The 20,066-nt window shown below is 29.7% G+C and overlaps 1 protein-coding gene and 1 pseudogene across 1 annotated transcript; both read left to right on the top strand.

The window, feature by feature from the left end:
• The first annotated feature begins 2,516 nt into the window (after positions 1-2,516).
• LOC11416947 (transcription factor SRM1) lies at positions 2,517-3,629 on the top strand. The gene is made up of 2 exons (XM_003612619.1): positions 2,517-2,815; positions 3,227-3,629. Exons 1-2 carry the CDS (start codon positions 2,517-2,519, stop codon positions 3,627-3,629), a joined length of 702 nt encoding a protein of 233 aa, XP_003612667.1.
• A 4,460-nt stretch (positions 3,630-8,089) lies between these two features.
• On the top strand, positions 8,090-9,268 carry LOC11416948 (40S ribosomal protein S18-like; annotated as a pseudogene).
• The last annotated feature ends 10,798 nt before the right edge of the window (positions 9,269-20,066 follow it).

Raw genomic sequence — 20,066 nt, forward strand, 5'->3', positions numbered from 1 at the left:
CCAAGGAAGAGAAAAAGAAAAAAAAATTATCCATTGCGTTTTATATCATGATTTCCTTTCATTTTTTATATCATAATTGTTCTTCTATTTTGCACTTGAATTTTTTAACAACGTTGCTCATCTTGTTTATTGAATTTCAACTCTTCGTGAAAACATTTTTATAGGTGACAAAAAATTGTTCAAAAAAACCTTAAATTTTCCAAACATACAACATTAATTAATTTTTATTGAAAAGAGTAAGTACGAGTAATTGAGAAAGGTCTTAGTAATTGACAAATTGTACCCGCGGTTACCAACTGGAGGAGAATTTTTGTTGGTTGAGGATTAAGACTCGAATACTGTGTTTGGAATACATAGAGTGAATGTTTTAAGTAGGATAGTTTAGTGATGAAATTAAATTAGGTCAATTGGTTTGGTTAAATTAGCCCTAAAAAAGAAAGGTTTGGTTAAATTAGGATTACCAACAAGAGTGATGCTAAATGGTGCGAAAATATTTTGCACAAACCACGCGAAGCATCTGTTTTTATTATTCACCTAAGTATGTCTGCACAATTAAAAGCAAGTTACTTACAAATTCACACTTTATTATTTATATTATTCTCCCAAAAAATTATTATTAATATTATTATTATTATTATAAATAAACAAACGATCGATGGGTACTCCGTGTCTGTTTATTTACTCGTTTTATTGTGTTGGCGCATGTAAATTTTGTATCTTTATATTGTAACAATCTATATGTATCTTTTTCAATGATACAATATAACAATTATTTGTAAAAAAAAAAAAAGACTTAATTACAATTTTGGTCCTTCTATTTTTATCTTTTTGAGGAATTGGTCCCCCTATTTTAAAACTCGACAATTTTGAAAAATAAAATTGTATCTTATACCTTAAAGATTATAGACTATTATTAATTATCACAACTTTCTTGCTACAATTTAATTGAAAAATAAAATTAATTAAATATATCAGTTTTATGTCATTTTATATTTATAAGATAGTTCAATCAGTACTTTATCAAACACTAGAAATTTAATCAACTGGTTTATCCGCTATTAGTTATACACAAACTTATCAACCATCCGCTATAAAGTCATCAATTATAAGTTATCTTATAAAATATTCGTTATTTTTTGCGAAACAAATTTTAAAATTATTATTATTATTATTAAAATAAAAATTACCATATATGATTGTTTTTTATGGTGCGTACTTGCTCAGTGTTAGGGGAATAACAAAAATGTATGCTTCGTCCTTTCAAAATAAAATAAAAAATACATGCTTCGTGCGATATTTGCAAAAATGTTTCGCACTATCAAGCATTTTTCTATTAACAATTATTAGCAAAAGACCGGATATAGAGATATGTTACAAGTAACAAAAAAAGAGAGAGATAAGTATGTTACAAATAAGAAAAAAAAACATAAAAGATTGATTAAAGGATAAGCCCTAACTTTGCCCTTTATGAGAAGGAAAAAAAACAAAGATATAAGAGAAAAAAAATCATAAAAATTGATTAAAGGATATGGAGTTTCTATGATACATCCTTAAACTAAAGTGTACCACCAGTACACATATTTCATAAATTAATAAGTTATCGATCATTTTTATGTAATAAAGAGATATTTATCAACTTTTTTATTTTTGAAAATATTATTTTATAAGAAAAAACGTCATTTCATCTTTTATAAGAATCATATTAATTTTTTAACATTTTATCCAAAAAAAATATCAATATTCACTATTATGGGTATTAAAAATTAAAAAAATTTGAATTTTGATTTGCCAACACTTTTGAGAAAAAAAATATAATTATTATTGTTGTAACCAATAAAAAATATATTTTTTCTAAAAAAAATAACTCATTAAACTATTCATTTAACATATGAGTGTACCGGTACACTCAATTTTATTGAGTGTAATTGTCTAAAGGGTAACCCAATTACTAACTTGTAAAAAAAAAAAAAGAAAATATATGGTAACAAAATTGCTGATTTTAGGTCATATAAAAAGAACCGTAAATCATACATAGATACAATCCAGAGTTTTGACTTACGTCAAGTGTCTTCTTAGTGACCACTGGCGACAGTACACGTAGTAAGTTTCTAAGTACTTTACTTATTTAGGAATAATTGATTTGGATTCTCTTTCAGTTTTTCTAATTTTCAATCTCCACCGTTAATATATAAAACTACTTTTCTTTATAAGTTAATTTCCACACTCTCTCTGGTATGTCTGATGGTTGAGATTTCAATAGAGAAAATTATAGAGAATTTTCAATAGAGAGAATCTATCAACTGATGCATACTTGCTGTTTTTTTTTTTAATCCAATCTTCCTCCTCCTTTTTTGTGGTTTTATCAATCCCCCGTCGTCTTTACTTTGATGTATGGTCTCGACTCTCGAGTATTCTTTGTGCTCTTTTGATTTTAGTATCTAACATGGTTTTAATTTGATGAAATTGGTTTTAAGTTTTTATAGTTGTTTTTTTTTTTGTTTTTTGGTTATAGGAACATGGAAGGAAGAAAAGTGCAACAATTACCTCATCATATTGATTTAAATGAGCGGACTTCAATTCAAGATCCCTCTGAGAATAGCATGGAACAACAAGAGAATCTCGACACTGATGTCATTGAGTCGGGTCATGCTGCCGCAATTCTAAACCCTAATGATAATAACTCAGTTCAAGCTGAGTCAGTACCTGAAGGAAGTAATGAAGCTAACTTAGTTCAAGCTGAGTCAGTGCCAGAAGGAAGTCATGAAGCAAAGAGAGGGCGTAGGGAAAGGGTACATTGGACGGAAGGTGAACACAAGTAAGTATTCAATCTATTCTTGGAAGCTAAGTTAAATATATTCTTTTCAATTTAAGTTATTAGATGAAGTATTATATTTTTATTTTAGACAAGAGAAGTGGAAAATTCTCGATTCGTACAACATGTAGATCAACATCCTTGTAGCTACCAATCGATATGTATTTTACAATACATTAATAAAAAAACACATTTATAGCTTTTTAGTTTGTATGATGTATATAAGAAATAATTCAGTTCTAGAAAAACAAAAATGTTACAAATTAATCTTTCAAGGTTGCATAGAGAAGGAAAAAAAATCAATGCAAGTATTTGCATTGTTTTGGGTACATACCAAGATATAGTTACCTAATTTCTTTATTATTTAATTGAATTTGAATATTTCACATTCAATCTATAATTTGTGATGTATAGGTTGTTTCTGGAGGGGATAGAAAAATATGGCAAGGGACGTTGGAAAGATATTTCAAAAGAATTTGTGGTAACAAAGACTCCAATTCAAATTGCTAGCCATGCCCAAAAATACTTTATCCACCAAAATGTGAAAGATATAGAGAAGAGGAAAAAGAGAAGAAGCATACATGACACAACCTTAAACAAGAATGGCACACTAGTCACTCTCGCTGTTGAACAAGATGAGATTCCTTCAGTCGAGCAACAAAGTGAGACTCCTCCTCAAGGAATGCAACAGACACAAACACAACAAAATGAGATTTCTCCTATGTTGTGCTTGCTTTTTTCAATCGGTTCTACAATTCCTGATAAAGAGAAACTTGAGAAGATGCGCGACTTATTGGCAAAAGAACTTCGACGCTAGAGCTTCAGCACATCTAATTACATTTATGCTTCGTATTTAGTCCAATAAAAAAGTTCAAAGTTAATTTTTTCCTATTAAAAATAGGTAATTTTATTGACAGTTTGATATAGTAGAATTCATTCAATTGAATATAATATATAATTAATTTGGTTGCATGCGATTGAATTTTTTGTCCAAAACACCCATATTTTCCATGTTATTCAATATCGTATAAGTACAAAAATAGAGTGTTCTCAAACACTTAACGAGCACTAGCTTCATCTTTTTCACTAAATCCCTATAACTTTTCAAATGATGAGAGAAGATGAAGAACTTACATATTTAGAACTATGCAGAAGGTAATGAAACAATTGTGAACCATCCTTATGAACCCTAATTCACCTATAAACAATTCATAAAATAAATTGAATCTAAACCAACTCAAGAAATTGATATAGCTAAGAAGAAAAATAATCAAGATAATATCTAAACCATTTTTCAAAAGTGCACAAATTTCAAACTAATATAGCTACTATTTGACGACACTAGCTTCAAATGTCATATATGTACTGTAAATAAGATAATCATAGTCCAAGTCAATAGAAAAACTTTTATAAATCCAACCTTGAGAGATTTAAACACACGCAAATCTTTATGTTTTGAAATTTCTGAAAATTTATGGGGATTACTCATCAAACCATTTTGTAATATAAGAGAAATAATCTTGTTTTTATCAAAAACAAAAACATATACATACCTCTAATCATTGGTTGCCGACATCCAAAGGGATCATCCACGATATCTTCATCTCACCGGTTTGCATGATAAGGTGACAGTTCAACAACAAAATGTTAGTTATGGTTAAGAGTACTCATATTTGATAGAATTCAGGTTACAATACATAAGAAACTACACAATATGAAGCATCACTGCACACAAGCTTTTTCTTGTTTGAAAATGCACTCCACCCAGTTATGAGCAAATGTCTCTGTGGCTGGCTGCCCTTTTAAATTGTAATGCCAAGTAATATAAGTGACTTAAATCCAAGATACAGAGGAGTAACTAATGCTCATAAGAGATTTCATAAGCAATAAACATACTCCTTTATCCATACTCCTAAAACACTATGATGGACTACAACGACTTTTCTGATCAAAGGCATGTTCGATGTCCAACACGTGTAAGTGTTTGACACCAACGTAACACCGACACATGTGATTATATTGAATCATGACATTTGTCCTATTGATTTATAAAAGAATTAAGGGACACTTACACATGATTAAAATTAACACATGATTCAATAGGACAATTGGAAGAACAAAGTAAATTAACATTTTTTTTTTGAAGAATATTGGGGTGACCTTTTCACTCTCAACTTTAGTCTTCATTAAGGCTACTATATTTACAATCTTATCCCATTCACTTTAATATTTAAATAATCAATTAAAAAAATATTAAATCCCTTTAAAATAGAAACATCACCATTTCAATACGAATTTAAATTATTAATTAATAAAAGTTACAAATTAGAAACATCACTTTCTCTTGGTTTACTTTAACAAGTTTGCAATTAGAAAAACTATGACCGATGTTAGGCAATGCGAACAAAAAAGTGGTAGATTTTCATAATAAACATTAACAAGAAAAGCATAACCTTATCTTTCAACCCACAATTTATATCTTATTTTAACAGATAAATCAACGTCAATTAAAACTCTAGCAAAATGATCAAAATATCTCTCCAGAGGACACTTAGGGGGTGTTTGTTTCCTGGTTTAAAAAATTATTCCCAGGAACATGGAGGTTGGAATTATAGATTCCTATGTCTGTTACAAAGTTAAAAAAATAACTCCCGGGAATAAAGAATTCCTAGGAAAAAAATAACTTCCACTTACCCATGATTTTATTCCCAAAGAAAGTGGGCGGGAATAAAAGATTCCCATGTAAATGGTACTAAAATGGAAATAACTACCCATATACCCACTATCACAAACAATTCCCATGAATCTGACAATTATTTACCAAACACAATTTTCTAAAAATACTCAGGAATAAGATGCCCATTATTATTTCCCAGGAAAGGTTAATCCCAGGAATGAAATTTTAAACCGTCAAACAAACGCCCCCTACAGGTTGCAGCATCCAAACACATAGGCGTTCTGAGACAACAAGCAATTGCAGAAAGAATATTAGGACACCAATATTCTTGAGGCAATTCCAGAAAACGAACCAAGCATTACGCTGTTGTTTGTTTGTGATTGTTCGTATTAAAGTCGGGAGACCACGCAAAAAGTCTAAGAAAACCAGGCTTTAGACTCCAAGTAAGCACTGCACAAACATGCTCAATAGAAGAAAAACCAAATTCATAGAAACCTCTTCCTAAAGAAACAATTCCCCGTTTACTCAAAGGCTTTCGGAGAGTATTCACTTAGCACGCAAAGTCTTCAAGTTTTAGAGGAGGGTCTCCTTTAGATAAAATCAGCCTTCAATAAAGGTGATTTTGGCGCAATCAATATTAACCTTGTACTCGTCCTTAGGAATTTTGATAGCAATATCATATCCTTTCAAACTAAACTTTTATGTAACACTGAGGGATAACACACGGATTACTCAACACTTGAGAAAAAGATTTTGCACATGTACCCTTCACGTTAGGAACCACAACTTCTCTGTACGAAGCAACTTTATCCAAGCCGACACCGGCATTTCGACAACCTTATCGGCAAAAGGCCTGTCTGAAATCAAACCATTTTGTATGTCTTAACTATTAAGTCTCATAAAAAAAAAATAGTTATGCATACTTATATGCAAAGGGATATATGATTTCAGGATTGCTTTTTCACTTCCAACTTTATCCTTCATGTAAATTACTATATTTACAATTTTATACCTTTTACTTTATCCTTTTAAAATAGGAAGAACACCATTTTAACAAGAAATTATGAATTAGAAAAATAGTTCAATCTCATCGAAATAGGAACAACATTACATGAACAATATTTGACATTATCAAAAAAGGTTATTTAAATTTTATTTGCCACAAATATATATATATATATATATATATATATATATATATATATATATATATATATATATATATATGATCATAATATATGTCAATGTTGATAGACCAAATATCTCTTTTGATCCTTTAAGTTTGACAAAAATATCAAGTTAGTCTTCTAAGTTTTTTAAGTTTCAAATAAATCTTTTAAGATTTTTTTTAGTTTCAAATAGATCCTTTAAGTTGTTAATTTAATGCACCTATTTGAAGTTTTATAAGTTTTTAAGTTTCAAATAGGTTTCTTGAAAGGGTGATGATGCATTTCATTAGCAACTTAAAGGACCCGTTTAAAACTTAAAAAGCTTAAACGACTAACCCTATATTTTTATCAAACTTAAACCACCAAAAGATGTATTTGACCTATACTTTTCTATACAATTAAGCGCAACAAAAAAGAGGATAATATTCTTTTTAAAACAATTTTTTTAAGGGTTTTACAAGAATTTTATAAAAAGAACAAATATTCTTTTTAAAAATAATGTTATAATTTGTTCCTGTTGATAAAAAAATATTCTTTTTTTTTTTCGTTAGTTGTGTAGGGATTTTTTTTTTCGTTAGTCTTATTTCTTAGAAAAATGAAGAGTGGTACAATTGGGATAACCATTATCCATAATTAATTTAAAAAAAATAAAAAACAATTAAATTAATTTTTTTAAAATAACCAATATGCATATAAAATTAAGGAGATTATGAGTTATAAAGAGGACGATTATGAAATTTTGTTGTACTTCAACTTTAAATATAAGGATAATCCTTAGGTAAGATACAACTCACAAGAGCTTAATTATTGATTAAAAAATTAAAAACATATACAGATATTGATTAAAGGATATACCCTAACTTCCCCTCAAACAGGAAAAAGGATATACACTAACGAGAGAAAAGTTTCTTACAAACAGTCCCTAGGTAACATATAACTCAGAAAAGAGATTAATTATTTAATAAAAAATAAATTACATCCTTTCAGAAATAAAATACATATGAAATATTGATTAAAGCATATGCTCTAACTTCCCTTAAAAAGAGATATACACACACTGATTCACCACAAAAAAAAAAAAATATATATATATACACTAACTAGAAAAGTTTGTTACAAATAATCCCAAGGTAAAAGAGCTTAATTTGTTGATAAAAAAAATACATATAAAATATTGATTAAAGGATATGCCCTAACTTCCCCTAAAATAAAAAAGATATACACTAACTAGAAAATTCTGTTACAAATAATTCTTTTGTTCTAAAATTATGTATGTCTATATAATCGAAATTTGGTTATAAGTTCTCTAGCATAGTTGTTTTTTTTATATAAGAAACATGGAAGGAGAAAAAAAAGAAAAACCAATTAGCTCATCAAGAGAAGTATTCACGAAAAACAACCTCCTTTTTTTGTTTAGCAGGAAGAGTGACTATGGAGGCTGACAAAAGGGTTGGTCACGTTAGTCACTCTTCCTGTTAACCAATTAAATAAGGTTGACAAGCAAAGGGGCCTGGTGGAGTTGACAAGTTGATGAATCAAGAAAAGTATGAGTTTAGGAACATACACTTGCTCTTCCTGTTAAACAATTAAATAAGGTTGACAAGCCCTTTGCATCTGATTATGATAATATTTGTAGATATATTTTTGGCTAGCTGTATTTGACGATCATGATTATTGTTTGCTTTATTTAATTTTTTCTGTAAAAGGCTTGTTTGATGATGTTCGGAACTTGAATATCAAGAAATTTGCCAAAGATTATTTATTAGTTAGTAGTAGTTAATCTTGTTTCATAATTTAGGGTCTCCGTTTTTTCATCATATTACGATAATCATTTTCTGGTACATAATCATCATACGGTTTTGTGAGTTTATAATAGCTATGATGAAGTATAGTATGTGATCTTTAAAACCATCAAGGTGTTTGGTTCATTCTTATAGCAGTTTTTTGTTTTGAAAATTTGGAACCCTAAGAATACTAATGACTCTTTCAATGATGAAATTTTTAGTTTTGCTGAAGAGGAAAGAAAGATAGGAGTTGATGTTTCCTGCTTTTGGTAACTTGTTTATGTTTTGTCTTTGTTTAATTTCACAGTCTCTGTAGTTTTGCTTTTACAGTTTTTTTATATTTGAGTTCTTTAGGTTTTTTTTAGAGGTTGAGTTCTTTAGGTTTTTTTATATTTGGCAGGCGATTTGCTAACATTTGTTGTGAGAAAGCTGATGTTGACATGAACATGAGGGCTGGTAAATTGAGTGCTGCAGAGTTGGATAATATTATGACAGTGGTTGCGAATCCTCGTCAATTCAAGGTTCCAGATTGGTTTTTGAACAGAAAGAAAGATTACAAGGATGGCAAATTCTCTCAACTTGTATCCAATCAACTTGACATGAAGCTGAGGGATGATCCTGAGAGACTCAAGAAAATCCGTAATCACCGGGGTTTGAGGCACTACTGGGGCCTTCGTGTTCGTGGTCAGCATACCACGACTATAGGCTGACTGTTGGTGTCTCAAAGAAGCGTTAAGCCGTGATGTCCTGTTTTGGAGATTAGATGATTTTGAGGCATATTTTAAGCACATTAGACATGTTTCATATACCGAGTTTGTATGGTTTTTAATTGGATGCATTGGCAATTTCAATTTAAAAAAAAATAAAAAATATGAAGGAACTATGTTGTCCCTGATCGGTGGATTGTCCAAATTCGATGATTATATATCATTAACATATATATTACCACCATCCCCTTCCATATTAGCTAACACAAAATCTTCAACTTTGTATCAAGAGAACTTTTTCTGCTTCATTTAGTATAGCTAATGGGCGTGTGGATATCAAGGTTATAAAAATATTGTCAGTTATCGAGAAAAAGGACAGGACAAAAATGTATAATAGTCGTCGTTACAAATCACATTCTTAATACATATATATTTGAACATACATTATATGATGTGATCTCCTTTAAGCACTTTCTCTAATATTGACAACTTCAAATATGTCTTTAAGCTAGGTTTTTTTATATTATTTAAGAGTTGCGTAATATTGTGATTGGTTACCACCACGACGTTCGTAATCCAGAACCAGGGACAAATCCATTAACAGGCTATGTGGGACTAAAGCCCCACAACCAAGTTATAGTTATTTTGACTCCTGAATGTGTAACGAGTATTTATAATAGCCTCTCAATGTATTAAATTCTTTAAATAATCTCTAATTTTGCACATTGTTAGTCGAAACACCCCCTGAAGTGACAATAAGTAAGTATATTAAAAGATTAATATGACAATATTAACAAATTATTTTAATGTTAGGGACTATGTTGACTAGAAAAGTGAATAATCAAATACTATTTTAAAATTTTGATACATTGAGGGACTACTAGGGTTACTTCTTACACATTCAGGGACCAAAATAATTATTACCCCTTCTAAATAAAACACGGTATGTTAAGAATAAGACCATCAAGTCAACAACATTGTGCATAACTTGTGGAAACATAATAAGTGCAATGCATTTGATATGATTTATAAGCTTTTGAAGTTTGCTTTGCTTTTATCAGTAGAAAGTGCAAGTGTTAGCAACTTAGCCAAATTTTCGCCCCACATGCACCAAATATCTGAGTTACGGATTCGACTTTAAACACATATATGATAAAATACCTACAACCATAAATTATAAATTGATTTTTCAATTCCCATAAAAAAAAATTCTCAGTTAATTTTACCAAAAAGAACTTACCTTGATAAATAAATACAAATTATATTTGCGGTCCCTTAATTTAATTTTAAATATATGATATTTATTTTCTTCTGACATCTCTATCTTTCTTTAAATTTACATTCTTTAATCTATATTTACATATAAATCTTATACTAAAAATAAATAAATACATAAATCCATTCGCAAATGGAACAAAATGGTAAAAATACAACGAGGAAAAGATAAAACATCAAATAGTTATGTAGGGGTCGTGGTTCAAACCCTGGACACCTCACTTTTTCACATTTAATTGTGTGAGCTCTAGCCATTAGACTCTCATTTCTCACACAAATACAATTTTGCTAAATTCACAATTTTACTCTCTCATTTCTCTCGCAATCTAAGAACCACCACCACAATTCCTACAATGGATTTCCTCACAACCTCTCCTTCTCATCCTTCAACTTCCCTTCCATCTCATTTCCTCTTTTCAAACCACCCATTTCCTCTTTCAATCATAAACCAATTCATCATAATGTTTGGAGTTTCAGAGGAGCCTAAAATGGGTTGGATACTAACATCCGTATAAAAGCAAAAAGACAAGTGAGATTGACAATACATATTCATCCAAATTTATAATATATTATGTATATGAGTGATCTCACTTCTATCTTTCTCATCATCTACTACTGCATCCAATATGAAACTTTTGCTCACATATGATATATTAATCAAGATCTATCTCATTAAGTGTGAGACTCGTTGTATATATGATTTTGTATCATCAATTTTGGATCATCATTTTTGGCAAATATCAATCACACAAATGAAATTGACACCACATCTTCATACAAAACCATTCAGCATAACGTATGAGACATCTCACATATACTTTTCATGAAACCTACTCTCCATTTCAATGTAGAACGTTAAGTCACACTTGACAAATTAACATTTAACATTTGTTAATCAAGTGTGCAATTATCCGCGTCTATAATTATGTGATATAGTCAAAATAAGGTCAAGCAGAGGCACTGCATGCATGCTTAAAATGTCTAATATGCATGTATTTTGTTAACTCAGCATAAACATCTTCACTAGAAACCTTAAGACTTTAGGTATATGTGTCATCTCGCATATATATTTTTCAAAATGTATTCTTCCATCCAATATACAACTTTAACTTGATAGGCTGCAAGTGTACGACTATGTTGGTTTTAGTATTAAAGATGTTGAATCCTCAGAGACCAATTACATTTACCGATATTTGTTGTTTCTATGTTTATCTAAGGCTATTCGAAAAAGTTGGTTTTGCGTCGAAAATTAAAATAGCAGTTTTAATTAAATAATAATAATAATAATAATAATGAGAGACCGGAATGTAATTCTCGTCGACCGCTGATACTTACAAAAAATTATTTATATAATTAAAACAAGATTATTTTCTTCGCGTGGGAAAAGATTATGGTAAAGATACCGCTTAATCCAACACATGCGGTGCCAGAGGTCAAACCTTGTAATTGCTCGCGAAGAAAATATATGAAATTTAGTAACACTTAAAAATTGTAACTAAATAAAAAAAAATGTTACTATTTAGATCATGTAACTTTTGATAAATGTCAGGTAAAGCCCGTGTTACTAGTAACCCTTGAGAGTCTAATTTGTAACTTTTAAAAATGTAACTGTTGTGTTAGCTAATTCGTGGCCAATCTCTAGCAAACAATATTTAGATGCCCAAGTAAAAATGATAATTCATCGCCAATTTTGGTAGCTAATTTGTTGCCAATCTGTAGCATTAAAATTTTTACTAAAGTAAAGTAAACATTAGTTCTGTGAAGTTTTGAAACTATGAGAGTGAAAAATTGAGATGGAAAACAATAGGACGAAAAAGTTGTGAAATATATAGTGAAAACGTCAGCAACACGTTAAGTTTAGAAAAAATCAAAGACAAAGTAAAAAAAAAAAATGAAATAACAAAACATTGAAAAGTTCTTTAAAAAAAACATGGAAAAGTTAAGTAAAATAAGTCCTATCCTATTTACCAGAGAAATTAAGGTCAACAAAAGTTTTTTTTTTTTTTGTTGAAGAGGCTAAAATAGGTCAACAAAAGTTAATGTATCTGGTTAATAAATTGGACCAGATAAGTATATGATCATATAACTTATATTATGCTCAATATTTACTCTTGCATACGATGCAAACTTTAACTTACACTTGACACATTAGCATTTATCTCTTAAGTATGAGATTCTCCACCAGGAAGCACTTGTACTTCCCAATTAATTCGAGCCTGGTTATCATACCAGCTTTGGACCTTATGGATGAGCCAATAATATGGTGGATCAACACATTGGACAAATAACAACCACACGAATGAGAAGGATACCAGATCTTAACTATATATATTAATTAGTACGATGTAATTCAGACTCAAAAAAAAAAAAGGTTAAATAAAAAAAATTGAAGAAGAAAGCAAATACTTTTTATTTTTAAATGTTATGTATACTTATATGCATAGGGATATAAGATTTCATGATTGTTCTCTCGAAAACAAAAAAAAAAGATTTCAAGATTGCTTTTTCACTTCCAACTTTATCTTTCATGTAAATTACTATATTTACAATTTTATCCCTTTTACTTTATCCTTTTAAAATAGGAAGAACACCATTTTAACAAGAAATTATTAATTAAAAAATAGTTCAATCTCATCTAAATAGGACATGAACAATATTTGACATTATCAAAAAAGTTTATTTAAATTTTATTTACCACAAATATATTTGATCATAATATATGTCAATGTTTTTTTTTTTTTGAACAGCCAATAACATTAAAACAAACAATTCCATGAGAAAGGAAATTGCTGTTGCACAAAAACGGTACAAATTTCCAAGCGCCAAAGTATAGGAACAAAACGAACAGAAGTAATAAACATCCCTAACTTCCAAAACTGTTTACAAGCATGAGCCAACAGGAGGAAAAAACAATTGCTTCTAAAACATTAGCCTATAGCATACCAATACATGGACATCTAACATGACCAAAAAACAACCATAACCTCACCCTGAAAAACCACGCCAACAGAAGGGCCCTCTCCAAGCTATCTAATAAGACACTCGCGGGGATTCCAACACCATTCATAAAGCAAGCTCGGCCCAATCTTAAGCCTATGCAAACTCCAAGACCAAGATAAAACTTTAATATTCTCCACCACCTCCTCAACATCGAACGTCCCATTGTTGAAAATAATTTCATTTCTCACCTTCCAAATCACCCACAAAGTCGCATGCCAAATTAACCAAAAACCTTGTCGGAGTTTTCTAGTGGACACCTCTTTCGACCAACATTCCAAATGCACCAAAAGATTATTAGGAACAATAAAATTACAATTAAGCCAACTCATTAACTTTTTCCAAACCCTTTGTATCTCTTCACAATGCAAGAATAAATGCACCTCCGTTTCGTCCCTCCCTCCACACACAACACAACTTCTCGAACTACCTGATAGGGCAATCCTTTAAGTTTGACAAAAATATGAAGTTAGTCTTCTAAGTTTTTTAAGTTTCAAATAAGTCATTTAAGAATTTTTTTAGTTTCAAATAGATGCTTTAAGTTGTTAATTTAATGCACCTATTTGAAGTTTTATACGTTTTTAAGTTTCAAATAGGTTTCTTGAAAGGGTGATGATGCATTTAATTAGCAACTTAAAGGACCCGTTTAAAACTTAAAAAACTTAAATGACGAACCCTATATTTTTGTCAAACTTAAACCACCAAAAGAGATATTTGACCTATACTTTTCTATACGATTAAGCGCAATAGAAAAGAGGATAATATTCTTTTTAAAACTTTTTTTCTTAAGGGTTTTACAAGAATTTTATAAAACTCCTTAAAAAAAAAGAATTTTATATAAAAAGAATAAATATTCTTTTTAAAAATAATGTTATAATTTGTTCCTGTTGATAAAAAAATATTCTTTTTTTTCGTTAGTTTTTGTAGGGATTTTTTTCGTTAGTCTTATTTCCTAGAAAAATGAAGAGTGGTACAATTGCGATAACCATTATCCATAATTAATTTTCAAAAAAATCAAAAACAATTAAATTAAATTTTGCAAAATGACTATTATGCACATATAATTAAGAAGATTATGAGTTATAATGAGGACCATTATAAAACTTTTCTGTACATCAACTTTCATATATTGTTATAGATTTCATATATTGTTATAGATAATCCCTAGGTAAGATACAGCTCACAACAGATTAATTATTGATTAAACAAATTAAAAACATATAAAAATATTGATTAAAGGATATACCCTAACTTCCCCTCAAACAGGAAAAAGGATATACACTACACTAACGAGAGAAAAGTTTGTTACAAACAGTCCCTAGGTAACATACAACTCAGAAAAGAGATTAATTATTTAATAAAAAATAAAATACATCCTTAAAAAAAAAAAAAAACATAGGAAATATTGATTAAAGCATATGCTCTAACTTCCCCTAAAAAAAGATACACACACACTGATTCACCAAAAAAAAAAAAAAAAGATATACACTAACTATAAAAGTTTGTTACAAATAATCCCAAGGTAAAAGAGATTAATTATTGATAAAAAATAAAATACATATGAAATATTGATTAAAGCATATGCTCTAACTTCCCTTAAAAAGAGATATACACACACTGATTCACCACAAAAAAAAAATATATATATATATATATACACTAACTAGAAAAGTTTGTTACAAATAATCCCAAGGTAAAAGAGCTTAATTTGTTGATAAAAAAAATACATATAAAATATTGATTAAAGGATATGCCCTAACTTCCCCTAAAATAAAAAAGATATACACTAACTAGAAAATTCTGTTACAAATAATTCCTTTGTTCTAAAATTATGTATGTCTATATAATCGAAATTTGGTTATAAGTTCTCTAGCATAGTTGTTTTTTTTATATAAGAAACATGGAAGGAGAAAAAAAAGAAAAACCAATTAGCTCATCAAGAGAAGTATTCACGAAAAACAACCTCCTTTTTTTGTTTAGCAGGAAGAGTGACTATGGAGGCTGACAAAAGGGTTGGTCACGTTAGTCACTCTTCCTGTTAACCAATTAAATAAGGTTGACAAGCAAAGGGGCCTGGTGGAGTTGACAAGTTGATGAATCAAGAAAAATATGAGTTTAGGAACATACACTTGCTCTTCCTGTTAAACAATTAAATAAGGTTGACAAGCCCTTTGCATCTGATTATGATAATATTTGTAGATATATTTTTGGCTAGCTGTATTTGACGATCATGATTATTGTTTGCTTTATTTAATTTTTTCTGTAAAAGGCTTGTTTGATAATGTTCGGAACTTGAATATCAAGACATTTGCCAAAGATTATTTATTAGTTAGTAGTAGTTAATCTTGTTTCATGATTTAGGGTCTTAGTTTTTTCATCATATTACGATAATCATTTTCTGGTACATAATCATCATACGGTTTTGTGAGTTTATAATAGCTATGATAAAGTATAGTATGTGATCTTTAAAACCGTCAAGGTGTTTGGTTCATTCTTATAGCAGTTTTTTGTTTTGAAAATTTGGAACCCTAAGAAAACTAATGACTCTTTCAATGATGAAATTTTTAGTTTTGCTGAAGAGGAAAGAAAGATAAGAGTTGATGTTTCCTGCTTTTGGTAACTTGTTTATGTTTTGTCTTTGTTTAATTTCACAGTCTCTGTAGTTTTGCTTTTACAGTTTTTTTATATTTGAGTTCTTTAGGTTTTTTTTAGAGGTTGAGTTCTTTAGGTTTTTTTATATTTGGCAGGCGATTTGCTAACATTTGTTGTAAGAAAGCTGATGTTGACATGAACATGAGGGCTGGTAAATTGAGTGCTGCAGAGTTGGATAATATTATGACAGTGGTTGCGAATCCTCGTCAATTCAAGGTTCCATATTGGTTTTTGAACAGAAAGAAAGATTACAAGGATGGCAAATTCTCTCAAGTTGTATCCAATCAACTTGACATGAAGCTCAGGGATGATCTTGAGAGACTCAAGAAAATCCGTAATCACCGGGGTTTGAGGCACTACTGGGGCCTTTGTGTTCGTGGTCAGCATACCACGACTACAGGCTGACTGTTGGTGTCTCAAAGAAGCGTTAAGCCGTGATGTCCTGTTTTGGAGATTAGATGATTTTGAGGCATATTTTAAGCACATTAGACATGTTTCATATACCGAGTTTGTATGGTTTTTAATTGAATGCATTGGCAATTTCAATTTAAAAAAAAAAAATATATGAAGGAATTATGTTGTCCCTGATCGGTGGATTGTCCAAATTCGATGATTATATATCATTAACATATATATTACCACCATCCCCTTCCATATTAGCTAACACAAAATCTTCAACTTTGTATCAAGAGAACTTTTTCTGCTTCATTTAGTATAGCTAATGGGCGTGTGGATATCAAGGTTATAAACATATTGTCAGTTATCGAGAAAAAGGATAGGACAAAAATGTATAATAGTCGTCGTTACAAATCACATTCTTAATACATATATATTTGAACATACATTATATGATGTGATCTCGTTTAAGCACTTTCTCTAATATTGACAACTTCAAATATGTCTTTAAGCTAGGTTTTTTTATATTATTTAAGAGTTGCGTAATATTGTGATTGGTTACCACCACGACGTTCGTAATCCAGAACCAGGGACAAATCCATTAACAGGCTATGTGGGACTAAAGCCCCACAACCAACTTTCCTATTTTTTTATTTTATCATAAAAAGTTAATAGTTATTTTGACTCCTGAATGTGTAACGAGTATTTATAATAGCCTCTCAATGTATTAAATTCTTTAAATAATCTCTAATTTTGCACATTGTTAGTCGAAATACCCCCTGAAGTGACAATAAGTAAGTATATTAAAAGATTAATACGACAATATTAACAAATTATTTTAATGTTAGGGACTATGTTGACTAGAAAAGTGAATAATCAAATACTATTTTAAAATTTTGATACATTGAGGGACTACTAGGGTTACTTCTTACACATTCAGGGATCAAAATAATTATTACCCCTTCTAAATAAAACACGGTATGTTAAGAATAAGACCATCAAGTCAACAACATTGTGCATAACTTGTGGAAACATAATAAGTGCAATGCATTTGATATGATTTATAAGCTTTTGAAGTTTGCTTTGCTTTTATCGATAGAAAGTGCAAGTGTTAGCAACTTAGCTAAATTTTCGCCCCACATGCACCAAATATCCGAGTTACGGATTCGGCTTTAAACACATATATGATAAAATACCTACAACCATAAATTATAAATTGATTTTTCAATTCCCATAAAAAAAAATTCTCAGTTAATTTTACCAAAAAGAACTTACCTTGATAAATAAATACAAATTATATTTGCGGTCCCTTAATTTAATTTTAAATATATGATATTTATTTTCTTTTGACATCTCTATCTTTCTTTAAATTTACATTCTTTAATCTATATTTACATATAAATCTTATACTTAAAATAAATAAATACATAAATCCATTCGCAAATGGAACAAAATGGTAAAAATACAACGAGGAAAAGATAAAACATCAAATAGTTATGTAGGGGTCGTGGTTCGAACCCTGTACACCTCACTTGTTCACATTTAATTGTGTGAGCTCTAGCCATTAGGCTCTCATTTCTCACACAAATACAATTTTGCTAAATTCACAATTTTACTCTCTCATTTCTCTCGCAATCTAAGAACCACCACCACAATTCCTACAATGGATTTCCTCACAACATCTCCTTCTCATCCTTCAACTTCCCTTCCATCTCATTTTCTCTTTTCAAACCACCCATTTCCTCTTTTAATCATAAACCAATTCATCATAATGTTTGGAGTTTCAGAGGAGCCTAAAATGGGTTGGATACTAACATCCGTATAAAAGCAAAAAGACAAGTGAGATTGACAACACATATTCATCCAAATTTATAATATATTATGTATATGAGTGATCTCACTTCTATCTTTCTCACCATCTACTACTGCATCCAATATGAAACTTTTGCTCACATATGATATATTAATCAAGATCTATCTCATTAAGTGTGAGACTCGTTGTATATATGATTTTGTATCATCAATTTTGGATCATCATTTTTGGCAAATATCAATCACACAAGTGAAATTGACACCACATCTTCATACAAAACCATTCAGCATAACGTATGGGACATCTCACATATATTTTTCATAAAACTTACTCTCCATTTCAATGTAGAACGTTAAGTCACACTTGACAAATTAACATTTAACATTTGTTAATCAAGTGTGCAATTATCCGCGTCTATAATTATGTGATATAGTCAAAATAAGGTCAAGCAGAGGCACTACATGCATGCTTAAAATGTCTAATATGCATGTATTTTGTTAACTCAGCATAAACATCTGCACTAGAAACCTTAAGACTTTAGGTATATGTGTCATCTCGCATATATATTTTTCAAATTGTATTCTTCCATCCAATATACAACTTTAACTTGATAGGCTGCAAGTGTACGACTATGTCGGTTTTAGTATAAAAGATGTTGAATCCTCAGAGACCAATTACATTTACCGATATTTGTCGTCTCTACGTTTATCTAAGGCTATTCGAAAAAGTTGGTTTTGCGTCAAAAATTAAAATAGCAGTTTTAATTAAATAATAATAATAATAATAATAATAATAATAATAATAATAATAATAATAATAATAATAATGAGAGACCGGAATGTAATTCTCGTCGACCGCTGATACTTACAAAAAATTATTTATATAATTAAAACAAGATTATTTTCTTCGCGTGGGAAAAGATTTGTAAAGATACCGCTTAATCCAACACATGCGGTGCCAGAGGTCAAACCTTGTAATTGCTCGCGAAGAAAATATATGAAATTTAGTAACACTTAAAAATTGTAACTAAATAAAAAAAAATGTTACTATTTAGATCATGTAACTTTTGATAAATGTTAGGTAAAGCCCGTGTTACTAGTAACCCTTGAGAGTCTAATTTGTAACATTTAAAAATGTAACTGTTTTGTTAGCTAATTCGTGGCCAATCTCTAGCAAACAATATTTAGATGCCCAAGTAAAAATGATAATTAATCGCCAATTTTGGTAGTTAATTTTTTGCCAATCTGTAGCAATAAAATTTTTACTAAAGTAAAGTAAACATTAGTTCTGTGAAGTTTTGAAACAATGAGAGTGAAAAATTGAGATGGAAAACAATAGGACGAAAAAGTTGTGAAATATATAGTGAAAACGTCAGCAACACGTTAAGTTTAGAAAAAATCAAAGACAAAGTAAAAAAAAAAAATAAATAATAAAACATTGAAAAGTTCTTTAAAAAAAACATGGAAAAGTTAAGTAAAATAAGTCCTATCCTATTTACCAGAGAAATTAAGGTCAACAAAAGTTTTTTTTTTTTTTTTGAAGAGGCTAAAATTGGTCAACAAAAGTTAATGTATCTGGTTAATAAATTGGACCAGATAAGTATATGATCATATAACTTATATTATGCTCAATATTTACTCTTGCATACGATGCAAACTTTAACTTACACTTGACACATTAGCATTTATCTCTTAAGTATGAGATTCTCCGCATCTGAGATCTACCACCAGGAAGCACTTGTACTTCCCAATTAATTCGAGCCTGGTTATCATACCATCTTTGGA

This window comes from Medicago truncatula, chromosome 5 (assembly GCF_003473485.1).
Source record: "Medicago truncatula cultivar Jemalong A17 chromosome 5, MtrunA17r5.0-ANR, whole genome shotgun sequence".
NCBI lineage: Eukaryota > Viridiplantae > Streptophyta > Magnoliopsida > Fabales > Fabaceae > Medicago > Medicago truncatula.